The sequence below is a fragment of the Ammospiza caudacuta genome, chromosome Z (assembly GCF_027887145.1).
Source record: "Ammospiza caudacuta isolate bAmmCau1 chromosome Z, bAmmCau1.pri, whole genome shotgun sequence".
Classification (NCBI taxonomy): Eukaryota; Metazoa; Chordata; class Aves; order Passeriformes; family Passerellidae; genus Ammospiza; species Ammospiza caudacuta.
In genome coordinates this window covers 26,392,014-26,414,747 of record NC_080632.1, presented here as the reverse complement: position 1 = coordinate 26,414,747, position 22,734 = coordinate 26,392,014, and the positions used below count along the sequence as shown (strand labels likewise).

The 22,734-nt window shown below is 38.1% G+C and overlaps 1 protein-coding gene across 1 annotated transcript in view; it reads right to left on the bottom strand.

Annotated features, from left to right (window-relative positions):
- Positions 1-22,734, bottom strand: part of ROR2 (receptor tyrosine kinase like orphan receptor 2) — a 144,405-nt gene that overhangs the window by 43,373 nt on the left and 78,298 nt on the right. Inside the window, exon 2 of the mRNA XM_058823861.1 lies at positions 452-529. Coding sequence (XP_058679844.1) covers positions 452-524 — 73 coding nt within the window. The 5' untranslated portion in view covers positions 525-529. The remainder of the gene's footprint in view (positions 1-451; positions 530-22,734) is intronic.

Below are 22,734 nucleotides of genomic sequence, written 5' to 3'. Positions count from 1 at the left end.
CAAAGCATTAATCCTCAGAGCTACTTTAAAAGTACGTATTCTTGTGTTGTAATGGGCTAGATTTAACTACCTCAGACTAAAGATACCAGTACTTAACATTTACCTGGAGATGCTAAGTGTGGCACTGTACAAAATCAAATCAATTTCATGGAAACAATGTGAAATAAAACATGCAAGGAAGGTAGTAATAATACACTGTGTTTGGATTAAAACATCTAACCCTCTCCATGTGGGGGAACTCAACATGCTTCGAAACTAATTTTTATAGACTCCTTTAGCCTTGCTAGCACTGCCTGGAATCAGAAGTGCTAATTCACAAAAGGAAGGTTGCCTTCCTTACAGTCTTGTATTAATAGACAAATATAGGGAACATTCTATAAAAGGATTTTGTTGGTCCTTTCTGAAGAATGTTTATACTTAAGCAGGGTGATGAAATTACAATTCATTTTACCTTTAGGTGTTGGAATTGGTCTCTCAACTCCATCCATATGACCTAAGGGGTCGTTTGAATCTGGAATTTCCATTTCACCTACAAAGAAAAGAAGATTTTGTTAAAGTGGAATTGAAGCTAATCTTTCTGTTAAACAGCATTATAACAGTGAGTTCAGCACATTCTCTCTGCCTCCAGAGTTGCACATGGGAAACACAGCACACAGGAAAAACATAATGACAAGGTCAGGATTTATCCACTGTGGATTAGAAAATGCTACAATAACTACTTTGTGGATTACTTGGTGTTTGACAAAATAGAAAGCATTAAAATCTACATTCCAGTTCTTAGTAGAATAAAGTCCACACATTTTTACAAAGAATGCAAACATTTCCTGGAAGCAATGGTGGCTTAGAAAATTAAACAGTACCTGAGCTTTACTGATAGCCCCAGTTACAAAATGGCATAAACTTGCTTTTAAACTTACACTATGGTAATTCAGATTCCATCTCCAGAGGTCAGACTCATTGTCACTACTGACTTTCTCATCCTACTCTCAGCCACATCCCTAAAAGACATCTTTAGAAATGAAACTATAATAACTGCTTACCAAGGATCTCAAAGTGTGAGGAAATGGATAGACATCTTCTGTATGCACTCCTTTTTTTCTGTCTAATATATCAGTACAAGCTAGCACACTGCAGACAGTACTTCGAAGTTCCTTCACATTTGCAGGTCTTGCAAAACTCCAACCATTATACACCACCTGTTTGCTCTCTGTTTAAAAAATTTAGGTAAGGAACAGAACTGAAGTTCTAACTCAGATAACAGTATAGATGTGATTTAACTAGAACAGCTTCGAAAATGACACCACCTATTTTTTTATATTTTCTAATCTATATTCAGTCATCCAAATTCCTTACATCCTTAGCATATCACAAAGATATGTAAATCTAAGGTCATTAAGATCTGAAGTGAAAGACCTGGGATTCATTGCAGGTCTGTCAGGGGTGTTCATGGTATTGTTTTAGGCAAAATGAAGCTAGAGAAAAGACTCTCCTTCTTCCCCATTTTGTCCCCATTACCCTTTCTTCAAACTACAATACAACTCTGAATGCAAGTAAAATACAAGTAACCTTATCCCTACCTTACACCATATTATGAACGAAGAAAATAATTTGAGACACTTTTTTGTTTGTTTGTTTATTTATTCTTTCAACCATTATTTGATAAGAGATTCAGCTAACTTGCCTTTATCAGATAAAACACAGAAACCAGAGACATTCTCTACAGCAGGCTGGATCTGAAAGTATTTCTTTCATCACAGTACTGTCACTTGTCACTACTTCATCCCTACCTTTATCTCCCATTGCTCGAGATTCTTTGCCTGGCAACACGACAGATTCCAGTTGAATTGTGTGCTCATTCTCAGACACCACAAATAGAGTGATGGTGAAGATGGTGTTGTACCCTTGGTGACACACTCCTTCACTTCAGAACAGCTAAGGCTTGGGCAGACATTCTGCATTTTCTGCCACTCCCAGCACTGGTCAGTAGAAATCAGAGATAATATCCCCCAGCAGACTGGAGGGAGAAATGGAGATGGGGGGCCAAGCTGGCTATTGCCAACCTTGCCACTGCAAATCCCAACATGGTGCATCTTCATACTCCTGCAGGCTTGGTACAGACTTAGCACCAGACTTTTAGCTGTAGAGAACCTTTGCTGATCTTTTTGATTCAGGGCGAAGAGGTGAATGCATGACCACTACCAGGTATATTCTGTCAAATTTCAGCAGATACATCACATCTTGCTCTTACCAAGGGGCAGCAAGACAAGCTCACCTTGCTCTTGCTTGAACTTCTGCGTCATACAAGGTTTAGAAGGGGCAGCAGCATTTACTGGCAACAAGAAAGACAAATCCAAGATGAGACAGCCAGAGCAGAAAGAAGAGGAGGAAAACTGACCAGTTTTTTAGTCCACAAATACCTCTCATATCTTATTCTGGTGGTCATAATCCACCACCATTCACAGGGTGGAACATTATTACAAAACTGTCCTTAAGGTTATTTGATTGCTTAGCACTCAGCTATCCAGACTTGCCTGAGATCTGAGCGGCACTTTTGGTTTAATACCACATCTTCAACTTTAAAATAATTGTTTCCATTTCTTCAGTAATCTCATGGGATTTACAACAGAAAAAGCCATTAGAAGTTCAGATAAATGAGCACAGAAATGTTTTCCTCTCTCATTTCTGCTTCCCAGGCCCATATCTCTTTATCTTTTTAAGTTTTTCAGAACAAAGGTGGAAAGAAACAAAAGCATTTGCTGTTTTGAAAAATTCCAGAACTAGTTGTATGTGATTCACTCTTGTACTTGATATGCTTCTGTCTGGAAAAAACATCAATCTTCATATGTGCTTGACCAGGGAACAATTACAAACTATAGCTGCCACTTGTCATCAAAATCTCCAGTACTAAGCAAAGTTAAAATTAAAATCCTTTGCATTCTTTGCGAATCATAAATACAAATCAGATCTGTCACTTAAACTTGCTTTTATGAAAGAAACATCTATATTTTCTGTAAACTGCAAAATTCCACTTCAACCATATTTATGACGAATTCCAAGCTTTAATCCTAAACTTTCTCTACCACAACTTAAAACACAAAAAATTTATTATCAATTTGAAAAATAAAGTTTTTAACACTATAAAGGCAACCAGCAAGTCACTATAACAAAATCTATTTTTCTCTTGTATTGACAGAATTTAAATATTCTGAAATCAAGAACTTAGAGCTGTGTACCCCTTTTGAATATTATTTTCTTTTTATTATTATCAGTGCTTTCTGATTTTGCACTAATAACACAGTATGTTTTTCCTGCCAGGAGTGAATCCATGGTGTTTACCTCAACAATTTTTACCTACCAATTTTTTGGGGTTTTTTTTCCCAATTTTCCTCACTATAGTACACATGGACCCTGATCATGTCCCATCATCAACTCTCTGCAGTCTTACTCTTGTTTGAAGTTGCCTACACAACTATGCTCCTGTCCACTCCTGATTTTTAACTCTCTTTTCTCACTTTGTTTAATCAATATTTCCATAAGGGTATCCCATTTTACTTTTTTCTTCCTGCTTCCAGTATCTTCTCCTAGAAGAATATTTATGTGCTGTTGCACTCCCTGAAGGGAAAAAAAGTCCATGAAGTAATTTAAGGTGCCAAATTTTCACTGTCAGATTTCATCAGTAAAAAACTAGTACTAGTAAAAACATAGTTGTTCACTAAACCGGTTTTAGATGTCACAAAGATACCAGATAGTCACATTGTTTTTTATCTCTATAACAAATGCAGCACTGTCATACAACACTAAGAAAAGAGGTAGACTTGCAAAACACAAAACTGAAAGAACAGCAGCAATCCACTATACAGTTGTTATTTAAAACTGGTAAGAAAAGAAATGCTCAATAATTGAACCTTACATGTGGTCTTACCACCTTACTCTGGGAGTAAGTATGCTCTTCTTGTGTGCTATTGAGGCTCTCTTACTTCAAAAGGGGTACAGAAGAGTTGGAAGAGTTTCAGAGAAGTGAGAATATTTATTCATAAACCAGTTTTTGTACTGCTACTAGGATTTGTTGCTCTGAGAAGGAGATGTCTGAGTTCAATTACTGTAAAGCTCTACGGAGTCATGAGAGTCCACAGAGTGGATGGACTCTCTTGCTAAAAATGGCAGCGCTAGAAAAAACAGTAACAATCAACTTTAAAACAAAGATAAAATAAGGCAATGTTTTCTCAGAAGAGATGTAATTGGACTGAGTGCAGAGTTCAGATGACCCACAGGTAAGACTGGACAAGTTCAGTGAGACCTCTCTCACAGAAATCCTGTGTGGTCATATTAAAGTCCCTGAGTTAAAAATGGCTGGAGGCTGGGTAAATACCCAGCACAAAGGAGTACTATTTACTTAGATCTCTTCTTACACTTTTACTTCAGCATTACCTTTTTTGCTGCCACCAGAGCCAAGACTTAGCACTGCCCAGATCTCTCATCTGCTCCTGTATAGTGATTCTCAAACTTTTCACTAGCATATTTTCTCTCCACAGACATTAAGTGTATCACAGTTAATTTCTAAAGACTCACGTCTTTAATTTATGTTTGCTGTGGGAGTGGAAGGTAGAAGAGATCATGAGTGCCCTCTTCTTCCACACTGCATGACCAGACATGACTTCAACAGAACCAGAAGTCGGCCTGAATGCCAATGGCCAGATGTGCCACTTGCCAGATACTAAGGAATACCTTATTAATCCTCTTTTCGTGGAACACACAATCAAGTAAAATGCAGATGCTGTAAACAGTGACTCTTTTAAACTGCTCACCCACACAAAAATGATTTCTTAACTTTTGAAGGCACTAAAGCAAGCCATTTCAACCTATGGAAAATCCCACTCCAAAAGAAAAAGCATGTTTAAAATAATATAATTATCTATATTTTTGATGTAAAAAATGTGTTCAGTTCCTTTGATTCACATAGTGAACTGTAGCAAGGAAACAGGTGCTACAGAAAATTCTTTTCCTACTTGTATATAAATAATTATCACTTATTTTTAGTTTCGCTTCTCTTGAAAACATGAGGACAACTTTCTTACTAACAAGATTCAACACAGGTAAGCTCACTGCTCCATCTTATGCACCAATGACCAACGAAATACAGAAGCAAATATCCAGAGTTATTGGGGCAGGAAGGCTCTTTTACACTTTTGAAAACTAAGTTGCCCAGCTGATCACAGTATCAACTCACAGGGCACACACCACTCATCATAAAATAACTGATTTTTTCCTCTGAAATGGTTATGACTTCACAGATCATTCATTACCTGAACACTAAGTGCAATAAACGGATTCCAAAATGATCATGGCCATAAGCAGACATCAAAATAACACATTAATCTTCATCAGAAAGCCAGTCACAAGGAGGGGGTTACCATAATTGATACCAGGAACAAAACAAGGCCTCAGTCTCACATAGAAAGAGAAAAAGAGTACTCAGGTATTTTCAAACAGAGTGGGCCTGACTGACTCAGAGCAGCTAAGGGCGGGCTGATGCAATACCGTGCAATGTTATTAACTGTCTTTCATTATTTGCAGAGCACAGATGAGATCTTAAAATATGAGAAATTGCACGAGTGTTTCCTATTATTTATTTAAAAGGGTAAAAAAAGGTGTGCCAGAGAATTATAGAGCTATCAGCTTAACTTCAATTCCTGGAAAAATAATGGAACAAAGAAGTTATTTTTAAGCATTTACAATAAAGCAGAGAGATGAGTAATAACTAAAATAGAAGCCAACATTGACTTGGCTGACACTGATTAGAATCAGACACAAGTCAACAATTGCAAGGTACTGCAAACAAGGCAAACTTCAAAAAAAAAAAGCAGTAATCTTCCCCCTTTACCCAAAGCTAGTAAGGCCCTAGACTACTTTCTTCAATTTTCTGTGTTCCATTTCAAGATAGATGAGAGTAAAAGTAAAATACAATTACTAGCACCATGAAGATAGTCTACAAAACATGATTAAGAAAATCAAAAACATAATGATTACTAAGCCTTGGTCTGAAGAAGATTAAGCTATGGACTGAGAACAAGTATTCTTCAAACACAGAGGTCTCAGTAGATTAAATTTTTTAGTGTGGCAGATTTGGCAACAGTCTAATGCATATGATACTGCACAGGTAATAGAAGCTTCTTCTCCCAGATGAAAGAGGATTTCTTAGGATCTCTTCCGATCTTATGATTCTATGAATGAACCATCCCTCTACCACTGTATTTTAAATCCCAAAGCCTACAAATATATCCTTCAACACTAAAAATTGCACAGCCCTACAATTAGCAAAGCTGCAGATTTTTGTTCTGACGTTTCTTTCACTCATCAATAATCCTGTTTCTGTAGCTGAAACTGTTTTCAGATTTAAACATCAATATGCAACCTTTGCTTCCTGCGGCTGTAACCTTTTAGTCAAGTTCTAACTTTCTTCCAATAACGCAAAACTCCCAAACTCTCTCTTTTCAGCCTAATGCCCTCTAATATTCTGTTCTTTTCTTCATAAAACTTTGTTGACCTTCTGTCAATTACTAGCCTCTGGAGTTCCCAAACAAAGGGCCCACTGTACCCTTTGATTCAGCTGCCAATCTGATTACTTTGGCTGGGGGAGGCAGGCTGCTTGGGTTGCTGAATCAGGGTCTTTCATTGAAATTTCTCTTTTCCAACATCTGCAGCCCCTGGCAACCAATTGCAGAGTGGGCTTGGCAGACCTGTAAAGGGTGGTGAATAGGCTACAAAAGATGCAGTTTGTAGCATAAAATCAGTGCACCCCTTTCATAGTGATGGCAGATTAGAACCTTCACAGCACACGTTTCTTAACTGCTGCAGCTTCACATAAAAAAAGCTGAAGGTGGGGAAAATAGCCTTCACTTTCTCTTGTAGTTGCTCTACTGAGACAACAGTGAAGTCTGCAAAACAGTCACTTCTTAGCTGGTTATCAGCTCACAAAGCATACTGTTCACAGGTTAGCATGTTAACTTATTAAATGTGTGCTTTGGCCATCCAAAACTCTTCCAAATTACTTTCAGCTAAATTCATAGTAATAAAACATTCTCACCATGAGACCATTAGAAAGGGAGTAAGTTCTTCTAAGCCTGCTCTGTTATAATATCAAAATAACATTTAAAAAGTATATTTAAAGTAAAAGAAATAGCAGCCTAAAAGTCAGAGAACCTTCAGAAAGCTGGTATATAACACAGACAAGAAACCTTTTAAAAAAGCCAGGGTTGACTTATACAGAATACATTCCCACAATTCATAAGCATTCCCTGTTAAAGAAAACATCTTGTTTCATTAGCTTGGATTTTTCCCTCTATAAGCTGTTTTCTATTTTACCTAATAGTTATATTGAAATGTTTTCATTTCAGTAAGTATGAGGAAAAACATTCTACTGCAAAGTGTGGGAACTACACTACAGGACAAAATGCAGACACAAGGTTTATGATCTGTAGCAATAAAAAGAGTATCAGTATTTGGATGGAAAATACAGCTATTTTGAATAAAATATTAAAAACTCATAGACCTTAAATCACTTTCATTCTGGATGGTGAAGATTCATTTCTCAAACACATGTTAAGAGAGACTCAAAATTTTGTATTTTGTCACTTAAGGCATAAAGAAGGAACCTGCATATTGCATTAATCTCTGTTGCTGTGAATGTTTGTTCACAGATTTATCCAAGACAGATTAGTAGTCTGTTTCAGAACACTTGTTCTTAAGTGCATAATGAAAAAAAAAACACTTTATAAATTTCACAATGTTCCTGCAGGAACTTCTTCATTTAATTCTACCATCAAACCACTCTAAAACACCATAAAAAAGAACAGTCGGTCATCAGCACAGAACTATAGAGAAGGACTGCTTCTTGATTTTCACACGGAGCTGCAACAAACCCTCAAAACAGAAAAAAGTATACTGAAGATGCAGTTTATCTTGTTAATCATCAGCCAGGCGCCTTAGAAAGTACAATGAAGTCAGTGTGAGAAGAAAGAAATCAGATAAGTCATTTAAAATATTATTAACAGGGATTCAAAAGCAGACCTCAGTGAATACCTTGATTTATTTCAACACCTCATACTGTTAAAGCATATTTTACATTAACCACACAGCTGCATTTTCAACTGCACTGTCAATCTTTATCCTTTCATTGCACAACTTTCATCCTAGAGCTTAGCTATTAAATAACTTAGATTCTTCCTCCTGCAGCTCTTATTTGCCACTTAAAATGAGAGTTCAAAAATGCTACTGAGACAAGCTAGAGATAAAGATTTGTTCTGATTTCAGTCACAGAAGAAGCCTCATTAATAGCTGTCAAAACATTACAGTGAAACAGACAGAACCCATGGAAAAGAAGATATGCATTTCAAGTCGGTATTTTCAGTGTGCAGCTAAGTTTTGAAGATGTTAAACTTTGGATTACAAATTATTCTATTAATTCACAGCCAAAACACTCTGATAAAGTTACAATGAAGTCCAGGTCCTCTTATTTTACAATGTAAAGTGGAGAACATTTAACAGAAAACAGCTTACATGATGAAGGAATATCCAAATCCTATTTTCAATTCTTAGCACTTCCTGCAAAGTCCTGGCCAAGTCACCTTAGGCCAGATTAGTAAAGAATTTGATGCCAAAAGATGCAGACAGATGTCTACCACGGTTTTCAAAAGCATGTGGGCACCTGAATGTCATGTCTGTAGTAAATATCCGTTAATCTTTTGTACCTCAGTTGCCCAGAGGCTGAGGGGGGAAAAGGTTAGCTCCCTGATGTGGTTCCCAGAGCAGCTGCACGAGTGTTTCACTCAGCACAAAAAAGGGAGAAGCATGGAAGCAAGAAACTAAGACAGAGGAAAGGAAGAAGAGAGTTTTTTGGAGGACTGTTGTGATTTATATCACCACAACTCACCACAGAAGTTCAGACAAATCTGTGAAAGAGGAACTCCACAGTCTCCCAGAAGCCTGGTTTTGCAAGAAAAGCAAAACATAAAGCACTGTTTGGAAACAAATTAAAATAATAAAAGTGTTCTGAGCATTTAATAAGTAAGTATTAGCTCTATGATATTTACACTGAAAAACACTTGAGGTTTTTTAAAGCCACAAATGGATTTCATTTGTGATTTCTAATTTAGCAGAAATGTAACTAAGTCTACTAGCTATCACAAACATAGGTTTTCTGTATAATTACATGCTGAACACTCAGAGACAATATACCAGGGAGCATATAAAAGCTTTGAATCAAAGGAGAAGAACCCCAAAAGTAATCATGGATTTCATAATGAGTGGTATTTGTTGCTAGTGCATTATGGTTTGGGGGAAAAAAAAAAAAAAGGGCAAAAAAAAAAGCAATTGTGAGTACATTCCAAAGTTCTTCACCACCTCAGTTGTAAAGTCACAGTTTAAACACAACCAGGAGAAGCTCTGAACACACCTGCAGTAGCTCAAAGAACACCAAGCAACATGATAATTATCCATGGCATTATTACATGATTGATTATTTTACTGCTTCTGGCTGTGAAAACAAAATAATCTCAACCAAAAGGTTGAAAATAATCATGATTTATGAGTATAACACTCCATCAACTGGGATAAACAATGATTTTCACAGTGCTCTTTTTTCTAAAAGAAAAAAAAAAGGAGTAGAATCCAAAAATGCCAGTCCTGTCTGCAGCCTTAGGCTGAAATATTTAACACTTCTGTTCAGGAAAACACCCCAAGTCAGAAAAACACTTGAAAATGGGCTTACTCACCCTCTTAAATTCTTTCCTATGTTTGAAACAAAGCAACAGTAATAATCTCCCTCAGCCTAAGAGGCAAAATAAAAATAGCACAGATCACAATGAAGTGTAACAGAGTATAGTAGAACTTACCACCTAGTCTAATAATTAATCTGACTGGGTTGACAACAGCAGAGGAACTGTCGTAAGTGCAAAACCACCTTCCTACAGGTTATTTAGTTTCCATTCTGTAATTGTACTTCAAAAGCAGGAATTGCAGCACCAGTCTCTGATGGTAGGGAGGTTACAGCTAGCCACTCTCCTCTCTGGAAAATACTGCGAGTAAACAGCCTGCTCATATTAATCAGAGCACTTTTTATATTATTTATGGTAAGCATTATAAACACCTCCCTGACCAAAAGCATACCATGAAAATCAAAGAGTAATTAATTCTCAAACACTAGGAGCTGACTAATTTGAGAAACCTGGGCACCGGAGCATGACATTTGGGTTATCAATACTTCAAGAAACCAAGGCTCGCAAGTGAACCAATGATAGGGCCTTATTCATCCTTCAATAAAATCATTAAATAGTTGGTCATGCACTCTTCTACCACCAACTATCACAAATAGATGTCCATGGTCTTTCCTACCACAAAGCATCAATTATTTTTTAAAGACCCAAATAGAACACTGTACTGGCTATCTAAAGTTTTACCTAATTACTTGGGGTTTGTCTGCCCTAAGTCAGAGCAGAGTGGAATTTTACAAAATTACACTGCTAGAATTAACATCAAATACTGTTTTCAGAGAGAAGGAGCTGATCACAAGTAAAGTTTATTTCTTACTATTGGTTTGGATCATGACCAGTAAAAAAAAAGTTAATTATACCAGATTCAATTGTTAGAGAGGGCAAACTTCTCTTCCTCAGAAAGCATTTTAATTTTTGAGTTTAAAATTCACAATTTTCCACTGGAAGTTCTCTTCATAATGAGTAATTAGCTATAGTCTGTATACACAGAAAATATTAACTCCTCTCCCCCAATAAACATTACAGCTCTGATGGCCATGGAGCAAGTACAGAGAGAGAAAGTTGATGTGCAGCTGGTGTGGCCAGGGAGGTCACAGGTGAGCACTCCCAGCACTTCTGACCACATCAAGGATTGCTGTGGCTCAACATTACTGTGTGCACATGTGCATGTGCACGTGTGAATATTTGCCTCTGCGATAGAAAAGGGAAGAAAAAGATAAGAAAGTGTGCCTGGCACACTGTAAAAATAAACAAGCACCTGGTCTATACTTTAGCCATTGAAAAATGCAAAACAGTTATTCTCTTTGGAAGTTTTAAGATATGCTATTCATTTGCTTAGTAGGCTTTGCTACGTTTCCCAGTATGGGGTTATTTATTTAAATAACACTACTAGTAAAGTTTAAGTAATACTTATAAGGTCTTCATTTGAAAGTAGATATCCAAACCACAGATTATTCCTGTTGACAGGTTTTGTCCAGTCTACATTCTGGAGAAAGAATGTAGACTGGACAGGACATATCTTCTTCCTACTGTATTGGTCTGACTTCTTGGATTACAACTGAATGTCTACAGTGAAGTCGTAATAGTTGTCTGCTCTGAAACAAACTCCCATTTCTCTTCCTGCTTTTGTTTAAACTACCTTTTCTTCTACAGAGGAGTGAAAAAAGCTCAGATGCTAGGTGGATTTTGATTTGGTTCCTCTTTGTTATTTAATAAACAGAGCTAAGCAACGATCTTCTGGACAAAAAGAGATAGCATATTATTTGCTTACGTTCTTCTCAAGGCAAATAATAAAACAAGAGTAGAGCCCTGAAGTGAAAAAGAGTGTGTTCAGAATGCTTCCACATGTGGATATACACTGTTGTCAGTGAGCGGACAGTGAAAGAACTCAATGAAAACTTGGGTTTTCAAAGTCCCACTGACAATAGTTAGCACAGTCACAAGGATGCACAAGCACCCCTTTCTGCTGTGCCTGCCTGAAAGCAAAGCAAGGAACAGCTACATTAACCCTGCAGTGCACACAGCCCAGGCATGTACCCATCAGCAAGCAAGCTCAAAGCACGTAGCAGTTTCTACCCAACTCACCTATTTCCCTATACCAGTAAGGAATTTCCTGAGCTCCCACTATCATGCTCATTACCCAGTTTAATAACTGTAACTGGTCACAAGATCTGATTTAACCATTGTATTAGTATTTTGTTTCAGCTGCAACATCCAAGGCTGCCATGCTGCCATTTTAATGTTCTGAAAGGAACACTTGGGTACAAGTGCAGTGCACTTTCAAGGTTTTATCTTCTATCTATCTATAGAGCTCTATAAACTCTTATTTTGCAACCTACTATGTTTGCCACCTTTTTGTTACTCTGACAGCAGGACTGACATTGGTTTTTGTTCATCACATGGTCAGCCTTGTTTCTATGTCATAAAAAATACTGTGGCTGTAAAACACGTGTTTTCATAACATGCAAGTGAGAAGCAATTTTACATTGTAAGGTTAACTCGTGGCCCAATGCCATGACCTCAAATTCATGCCTACATATTGAAAAAACTTGTCAGAAAGTCACATACAACCACGGCTGAGGTATCATTAGGTATGTTTTCAGAAACGCACTCACTTGAAATTATAGCCTTTTATTTTGAATAAATGCAACAAAAAGCTCACATGTCTGATCATGCAAACATGATCATAGATGGGAGTGGAACAAGCTGCGTGGAAGCAGCAGCAGCAGCCACCACTGGAAAATTGGTTGGATCCACCCCAAAAGTGCAAAGTGCACAGAAGACAACAGCAACTGCATGCAACTGCCAAATATGATGGTCTTAATTTCTAACACTTCTGAGCCATAATGATAATTCTAGTAAGAAGGAAAGGCTGCTAGACACAGAATATATCTGAGTTCACAACAATCAGATCAGCAATTATAACGGAGAGTAGCATTAAGAAATGACATGATTCAGGTACTTAGAGGAATCTGAGAATTTGTTGATAATGAAGCTTCAGTGAAAGCATCCCATTTTGTGTGATGTAAATGGAATTAACATTTGCATAGCCGGCACTTACTGTACAATGTAAAGACAGGAAACTTCTAAGCTTAACAGGCAAGTTCTTAATGGCTCTTCTTTATTCTCAATACTGGATATTTTGTTAAATACCAAGTGGATTTTCTCTGGTTTAAAAGAAAAAGTAGAATTAACTATTTCCATCATCCGTAGCACATGCAGGAAAACCCATTTTGTCTGTGCTCTGGGAATTTCCCAGGTCTGGCTGGTACAGAGCCCGTCAGATAATCACCAGCTTGTTCTGCACTCCTGTGCAGGCTGTGATCTGTGGTATTTGGCAGAGCAGCAGATCCAGAGAGGGAACTGCCACAGAGGGAGAGGACAGCAATTTGAGCTCACCATGGGCAACTGAGGGGCTCAGTCAAGACTGGGAGGAGATAAGCTGCAGGAGAGTCAGTGGCATGCCCAGTCAAGCAGGATGGAATAGAGAAACCACAGTACAAGACAGCTGGCTGGCACGATGACTCGAAGGCAGAGTGCATTTCTTCTCATTCATCTGACCATTCTGCTGCCCACACAAGTCAAAATTCATACAAGGGGAACAGTTGTTTCCTATCAAAATATAAGACTGCCTGATACAAAATAAGACCAGTCACCTGAGTTTAACCTGGCAAAGGGTCACAGCAATGGAAATAGTTATCTAATTGTTGCCTGGGGCACTCTGCTTCATTTGTGGTAAATAACCTTTACATGACAAAAGACTACCATAAAAATTAGCAAGCACTAGGTATCTCTGCTAGCAGACCAGTGATGCCATTATTTAAGTGGTCAGAGTGATCTGTCATGTTGTCTAAGACAAGGAGACTTTATTACATGTTCATCAGTTTAATGAAAACAAAGCTTTTTCTTCTCTAATATTATCAGGCATTCATTTCTCATCACTCACCTCCTAAAAATGTTTTAATATTTTCAGCATTTTTTTCTTTTGTGAACATATACTTTCCCTTACTCTGTGATTTGTGAGAATATATATCCTCCTACAAAAAAATTCAACTACAGCTAAAATTTTAAATCTTGATGGAGTACGTGCATTAGGTAGCAGTTACTGTGTTAACTAATTTTATGGAGGGTTATTTTTCCTCGTACATATGCATGTTCTCATGCTTTGGGAAAACATTTAGGAAATTTTGTTCAAAGCAGGAAGTGAGATGCTAACCACAACCTAACCATTAGCTGTCTGCTGTGGCACTGAAGAAAATAATCTTTGAAAAGTCTGGAGTGGTTATTTGCATGTGCTACACTTTCTGTTGGTAGATATGAAATTAAGAATACAGTGCAAAGAAAAGCTCCTGCAAATCCTCTACTATGTCCACTACCTACTGCCTCTCAGGCTTTCTACAAAGAAGCCAACTTGAAAGAGACAGGGTGATTTACAGTCCAGCTCCATGAATGTAGATAAGATCTGGTCAAAGATCTAAAACAAAACAAAGAGCTCTGTATTACTCTTGGAATGGATTCTCAAATATTTAAAACTACTGTGACCCAGAGAGCCAAACGACTGATATATTACCCTCGACCTTGTCATTCTTGGCTAGTCTGTTTTGCTCTGCTCTGTCTCTGTATCCTGCTTTGTATATATTAATCTGAAATATCTAACCTCTCTTGTTTGATAAAGTAAGCACTGTAGAGATAACTGGTCACTAAGTGTTCTGCTCAGTTACTTGGTTGTCTAAAGGTATCTCCTGGCAATGCAATACAGCAAAGACATTTTGTTAGCATCACTATTCAGAAGAAAAATATAATTAGAAAAGCCTATTACAATTCCTTGCATGATAATGAAAACAATACCTAAAACATATTTTCAGATTATTTCTTTTAATTTTGTATATTGCTTCAATGAAATTATATATTATTTCTATTTTCTCCTACTGGGAAAAATGTATGGTGAATTAATTTATTAATCAAAAAAGAAAATTCTCTATATATTTATAGGCATAACTATCCTGAATAATACTAAATGCTAGTCAAGCTGAAGGAAATCTTATTTATAAAACAAGGTAAATGAATTCCACTTCTTTTTGTGTTTGCCTCTCTAACACAGTGGTGATCTTGAATATGCAAACTTAACATGGCAACCTAAATACAATGAATATAATGAAAAAAACTCATGCATATGGAAGAAACAAAATGGACTGCATTGCATATATGTTTCTTTCTCCTGTTTTTCTCTTCTTCTTCATGAAAATAAGTACACAACAAAACCTCAGCCTTCCCTGAAAAACCTGTGAAAGAATCTAAATTTCATACCGCATGCAGAAATTGGAAAGCAAGTCAGAATTGCGTATTTGGCTCTGCAATTCATGCATGTTTATAACTGCAAACAGGAGTTTGAGAAAAGAACAATAACAGATGAAGTTCTTAACTGGCATGAAACACTTTTCTGGGTTTCCTGGGAAAGGTCTACCAAATGGTAAAAGTAAGATTACGTTACAATTATGAAGAAGGACATTCACAGACTGTAAAACTCAGCTTTGAAGAACACATATCCTGGCCACAGCACGGCTCTCAACTTTTGGTAGTCACAGAAGGACTGAATTAATTTACCATAATCCACTTTCCCACCCACCAATTACCATGAGACAAAGGCTACCACAAACTTTCAAGCATTTGGCTTGGCAGGAGTTTGTGAAATTACTTCATACACAAAAGAAGTAAGATACAGGCAGTATTATGTTACTGTAACAAGGCTTCTAAGCAGATTTTAAGTGACCTTATTGGCCCAAGTCATAAAACGGTAATCCTTAGTGGACTTAAAATTCATGGAGAAATTTGACATGAGCAACAGCCCCTTGCTGCTGTAGTTAGTAAAAAAGTCTATAGCACATTCTGATTTATTGCATTCCAATGCCTTTCAATTTATTTTTGAAAGAGATTTGTAAGAATGTTATTAATAGAACTTCAGTTGAATAGCAACAAGCAAACCAATAACCAAACACTTTGCTTTCCAAATAATGAACACAGCACTCAACACTAACCTCAAAATGCTAGCATATCAGCTGCAATCATTGTATCAGTCAGGTCATCATAAGGTCCAGTTATGTCAGTTCACTGCAAGTGCATCTAAGGAGGTATATTCATCAAAATCTTTTATTACAGAATTCAAATATTATTAAAATGCCTTTAGCGTTCCCACATTCCAGTGACTAAACTTTCAAAAGTAAGTGCTTAGGAGCATTTAACACAGATTAATGACATAAGGTGAAGCCTTTACGTTCCAGCACTGGGAGAAACCAACACTGAAGAGAGAGATGTGAAGAGACTGAAAAGAGTCTGTGACTAGGGTCACAACCAAAATGTTGCAGCTTTTGACATCAGCAAAATACCTCCAAAAATTTAAAGGGGTGTTTCTCTACAAAGCTGACATGGCCAACTGCCCTGCTAAAGTGTCTCTACACCAGGGCATGAAGCATGAGCAGCAAACAGGATGAGCTAGAAGCCACTGCGGTGCTCAAAAGCTCTCACCTATTTGCCATCACTGCAGCTTGGTGGGACGAATGCCATGCGTGGCTCCTGAGTGCACCTATAGATGGCTACAGGCTGTTCAGAAGGGACAGGAGAGGAAGGAGGGCTGGAGGGCTTGCTCTCCGTGTCAGGAGGTGGATTGAGCGTGAAGAGACGTCTCAGAAGAACAGCCATGAGCAGGCTGGAAGCCTGAAGGTAAGCATCAGAGTCCAAGGCAGCAAAAGGAAACTTGTGGGAGCTACTACAGGCAGTCTGATCCAGGGCATTTTGTGGATGAAGCCTTCTTGTTCAGGTTATGGGAAGCACTACGCTCTTGTCCTGCAAGGAGACTTCAACCACCCTGACATTCACTGGGAAAGCAGCAAAGCAAGCTTTAGGTAATCCATGAGCCTCCTGGATAACTTATGGAGCCAGGTAATAAAAAGCCCTGTCACAGGGGGTGAGATACTAGACCCACTCATCACCAACACAAGCCAGCTATCTGGGGACATTAAGACTGAAGGCAGCCTGGTCTGCAGTGATCATACACTGGAGGAGTTTGCCAGCCCGAGAGATATGGCAAAGATCAAACAAAAAATAAAGATAGGACCCTCAACTTAAAATAAGCAAGCTTCCATCTTTTCAAGGAGATAGTCAACAGGACCCCTGGGGAACTGCCGTGAGGAGCAAGGGAGCAGAAGAGAGCTGACAAATCTTTAAGAATGTCTTCCATAGAGTGCAAGACCTGTCGACTCCCAGAAGTAGGAAATCACGTCAGGAAGACAGGAGACCAGCATGGATGAGTAGGGGAGCAACTTCTGGTCAAACTAAAGGGCAGGAAGTGAATGCACAGGCAATGGAAGCATAGGCAGGTATCTGGAGAAGAGTATAGGGATGCAGTCCAGTTGCATAAAGACAGAGTCAGGATGACCAAGGTAAAGCTGGAGCTAAACTTTGCAAGGTATGGAAAGAATAAAATGAGGAGTCTCTACAAGCCTGTGAGCCAGAAAAGGAAGGTCAGAGAAAATACATTCCCCCTGCCCTTCCCCAACGCTGGTAAGCAAGGCTGATAAAGTGGTAACAATGGAGGAAGAGAAGGCTAAGTAACTTAACAAATGTTTTGCCTCAGTGTTCACTGGCAACCTTTCTTCCCACAACTCTCGAGGCCACAGTACACAAGACAGTACTGGGGAACCAGAAGTCCCTCCCACTGTAAGAGAAGATCAGCTTTGTGGCCACCTGTGACCAGCCTGCTTTAATTCTGTACCTTCTCTCAGTAGCACAGCACAGCACCTTGGTAGTTCACGCTTGCTTGTATGGCCATTTTCAGCTTAACCAGCAGTAAAGGCTGTAGCCAGGTGAGGGTTGGCCTCTTCTCCAAGGCAAGATACAACAGAGCAAGACAACATAGCTTCAAGCTGCACGAGGGGAGCTTCAGGTTGGTCATCAGGAAGAAATTCTTCACTCTCTGGGGACTGTCAAACTATTGGAATGTGTTGTTCAGGGAGGTGGTTGAGTCAGTATCTATATTGGAGGTGTTCAAGAAATGACTGGACAAGGCACTCAGTGCATGGTGTACTTGACAAGGTGATGTTCAGTCATGGGTTAGACTCAATTTTGAAGGTCTTTTCCAAGTTTAATGATTCTATAATTCTTTCTATAGACACCTGTGTTTCTGTAAAAATTCTGGACAAGAGCCATAAAAAATGGACCATTCTGTGTGTATTTACAAAATTCCCAAGGGTAAGGATACATTTCACCTTGGTAGGCTCATGGTCAGTCAGTCCTCTCTCCCTTTCTGTCCATCTTTCCCACTTTTTCTCCCCTTCTTTCTCCCTTTTTCCTCCCACCCAAGGAATGTTCTTGATCTTCCTCACACTTTCACTTCACCAATTTAAGGAATTGCATTAACCATAGAGAAAAATATATATATTTACTGACATAGAAAGTTTTATTCTCACTATAATCAACAAAATTCTAAGATATGGTTAAGCCATTTTCCATTGTGCTTCCCTTGGGCAACAGGTATGTATGTGATTATTTTAGGGTAGAGGATAGGACTGGCCTGCCTCCTTTTACATCCTTAGATATGGGGTATTAAAGACTCAGATTATTTTCAAAGCATAAGGAACAACAAACCTGTTAAATTATTATTTAATTCAATGCATAGGTCTGACTCCACTAGTTTTTAGAATTAATTTTAAATATTAACATGCCAAGAAATTCATTTCAAATAATATTTTTCCCCTGCTATTTTATCCAGGAAAAATATGTTTATGACCAGACTTCTCTAAAACGTTGACTTGTTACTCATCAAGAAGTAGAACACTGGGCTATGTTTACACTACTGCAAAGCTTAAGGTATTTTGTGGAATTTCTTCTGCCAGATGTTGCCCTATTCAAAATTTGTACACAGCAAAAGAAACATAACAGTCAAGACCTGCCTTTTGGCAAAATGACAAAATAGACATACATTAAATGTCAGCTTTCTAGAGTTTACATCACTCACACCCTTCAGTCTACAAGGACCTACAAATTACAGCTGTCGAAGTTTTTGCATAACCTAAACTTTCAGCTCTAGAGAACCCTTACTTGCCTACATTTATTTATATTCTTGGTAATGGAGTGGTTCATTATTTATACTAGCTGTTTAAACAGTAACTGGGTTGTTTTAGGAACTGTGCATTTATGCAGAGATGGGCTGTGCATTATATGTGTCTGAAGGAAATCAAGATTCCTTGACAAAGAAAGTAGAACTAAAATTGTGCAATCACAAGAGTGAAATATTTTTCCATAAAATCTTTTGCAACAGTTTTTGCGAGGAAAAAATGTGCTTCTCACATCTACTAGTCATGTTTTTTGACTCTAGGATTTAACATTTTTAAATCTATAAACAGACACTGCTACATTTTCAACTCTCCTTTCATTTTTAGAAATGTGTAACTTTGCTCATGTATAAACAGCTCCAGAGACGTGTTATGGAAGAGTTATTACCTACACACTAAACAATCTCCTAACTGAACTTAAAACCGAGACTGGTGCTCTGCAGACCTTCAAAAGTAGAAATGGGTGAACCTTTTCAAATAGGGAGCCTTTTGATCTTGATAATTCAAGAGTCCACAGAAGTAGAAACTCTTACATCTCTTATCTCCAAGATTTTCAATGCATGTTTCCTTTCAAAACTGACAGCATCAAGAGAATTGGTCATTATTTGTAGGCAACTGGAAACCTGAAGAATGTGTGAATGAAAGTCAGTATTACTTTGCAAAGACAGCATTAACATAGGTAGGAACAACCTGCATGTGCATAAATATGCACACAGTAAATATTAATTCAGAGTTTTTTTCTCTGCAGTCCCACTCCTCCAGCATCTTTTAAGCATGCACATTTTAAGAGATATTCAACAATGTAGAAATCTAGCAGTTTTCTGAAAACTAGCTTAAAAAATTAATAAGACAGCATTCTGGATTCCACATTTCAGACCTTACACGCACTTAACAAGAAGTTAAGGGTTTCATGATAAAACACTGGTAGTGACCATGTACCTCGCCCAAAGGTGAGTGTTTATGACCTTGGTGAGATGGGATTTCCATTTCATTTAATGAGCCAAGACATCAGACTTGCACTCTTAACTCACGCAAACACAGAACCTGCCCCTGGGACAATACGTCTGTTTCTGCGGAAGCACAGGAAAGGAGGTGTGGAGAAGGGGGGAGGAGGGGAGATGAGGACTGGGACCTGTGTAACTAAACCAAGACAGAGATGGCATCTGTAGCTTAGCTGATCTTTGGGCCAGAAAGAAGAGGAAGAAGGTACAACTGTGAAGTTTTGCACTGGGAGTTGATGGTGGCACCCCTGGGTAGCACTGCATGCATTTTTGCTGCAGAGGCTGACACCGTCAATAGTTCTGATCACTGCAACATACTCTTTTCCAATTTGCTCTCTCTGGAACAATGGCTCTCAAAGGCACATAGGACTTTTCCAGAGTATTTTTTTACAGAGTATTTCAGTGTATTTTTCAGAGCTGTTTGGGTTTTGAGTTTGGTGGGATGGCACATACATGTTGCCTCACCTTCCCTGTCAAAACATTTAATACTGGCAAAGACAGTAAAACCAGATGCCAACTATACAGAAATCATCTGCAGTATTTAAAGGCATCTTGTTTATTCACTTGCTTCTTCACAAAGTCAACAGACACATATCAAACCTATAACATGTGTGGGAAAAGTTAAAACTCTGCCTTTCCCCACTGAGAGGCTGAATGTGGTGTTTAGCCAAAGGATCACAAAGCAGGTAAATCTGATGGGATAGAGAAGCTTGGTCGCTGAGTGAGGAAGAGCATATATGCCAGCTGTACAGTCCACATCTGGCTGAGCAGCCACACTCCTTGTCCAGCAGCATGTACTGCAGCTTCACTCTGGCAAACCAAACAGAGCAGGGCAGGAAGTCCATATGGAGATGAATTAAAAGACAGGCAGGATGGAGGGACTGCAGGACTCAAGAAGAACAGGTCAGATGTACTGATATATGGGAAGAGGGAGGAAAAGTTCCATCAGGGAAAAACAGGAAGTCAGCTGATAAACAGACTTCTAAGCACAACACCTATTCACATGCCTAGTATAACATAAACTCCTTTAACCATACCACCTGAGCCTCCATTTCTCACATATTAGAGACATGAAGGCTAAGAGTAACCCAAGTCTTGGAAAGCATTTTAGAAAGTACATGAAACCAAGGGTTAAAGGGAAAAAATAAACTGTGGCATTTGAAACATAATCTGGAGTCACAAATAGAAAGCTCTTGATGTATAAGACATAGATGAAGTGTACAACTTCTTTGCACAAAGACATTCATAATTTGAAGTGTACATTGTTTTACTTTTAAGCACAGGCTGGAAAGATTGAAGTGCATGAACACTAACATTGAGATCGTTTCTAGAAGAATACACTAATAGTCTAATTTATAGATGAGAATGAGAGATGTTCAGGTAAAATACTTTTTAACTACAAAAACAATTAAAGGTTGAATGGCTAATCCTCTTCCTGAAGCTTTTCAATTTCTTACTATCTGTGAAAAGGTACTAACTGAAATTCATTTGTTGCAGCTGTAAAGTGCCATTAAATGCCAGACTGAGTCATGTCATTAACTCCTGTTTCTGAAAGAACAGCTTGCTAATTCTATAAGTCATTCAACCTCCTGGTAGCACATGTGAGGAAATACAAGCCAACCCAAAGCTTTCCCAGCCACTCTTTCTGACAACAGTCTGGCAGTAACAGAACCAGAATCAGGGAATGGGGAAACCACATACAGCTTTTATCTGATCTCTCAGCCTTTGTCATAAGGAAATGTAACCTGCACATAGAAGAAATGACACTCGAGTCAAAATGCTTGTTTATGTAACTGCCTCAGTATTAAGCAGCATTTTAGCTGTAGTCTGCGAGATCATGAGACCTACACAAGCTAGTTGGTTCAGAATCAGAATAATGGAGCTTATGCTGTTACGAAGACTGAAAACATTGTTTTGGATAAAACAGCCAGGTAGACACAACAGTTAATTGTCTTGCTTATACCATGTACCCAAAATGCAAGCAGAGAGCAAGGAACACAACAGGATTTTAAGGAAGCAGAAACTTTAAATGGCTTTAATCCTTAGCAGCCTGTACTCACAACTTACCACAGAGGAAGGAGTTGTGATTGATGTAAGAAACAGGTATTTACTCTTTTTAAATCAACCAGCCCAGATCTCTAAAGCTACACATGCTAGTTTATGTGTGAAAAAGGACTACAAACCTTCACATCCATTATAATAACCTCACACTCCAGTTGTTTTCTTTTGAAAAACAACTTTATAATAAGTAAACAGAATATTTTAAATCCATAGCAGTGTGCCTCAAAGCATCTTCTTTCATTAATACAGTTTGTCATTTTACAAAAACATATACTAAAGCTATTTGTGTTCTACACAAAGCTAGAATGTAGGACTAGAAACAGAACAATCACCATTTAAGAAAAAATATGTACATTTCAATTCCAAATGAGGCACTTAATCAGCCAAAGCTTGTTTCTGATGGACTACTGATAAATTATAAGATTTTCAGTCATCTTCCAGTAAACAAAGTGAACACTGTTCTTCACACAGAAACTGCTGGTTAAATCACACAGGACATAGATCTGATATTCTTGCTGGAAAATATGACATTGCCTTGATTGTCAGACAGCCTTCTAGAAACACTCAATTTTCCAGCTTGCCTTTATGTAAGCACAGAGTTTAAAAGAAAAATTATGTGATAAAAGTCGTAAACATACAAAGACCCTACCTAGCAATGTAGATCTTGAAAGAATTTTCTATACTCTGGATCAAAGGAGAAAAATACTTTCATAAATACACTGTGAAGGAACGAAGAAAGATTATATGAAGCTGGAATTATTTTACAGAAGAAAATGTAGCCTGTCATCCTGTTCTAAC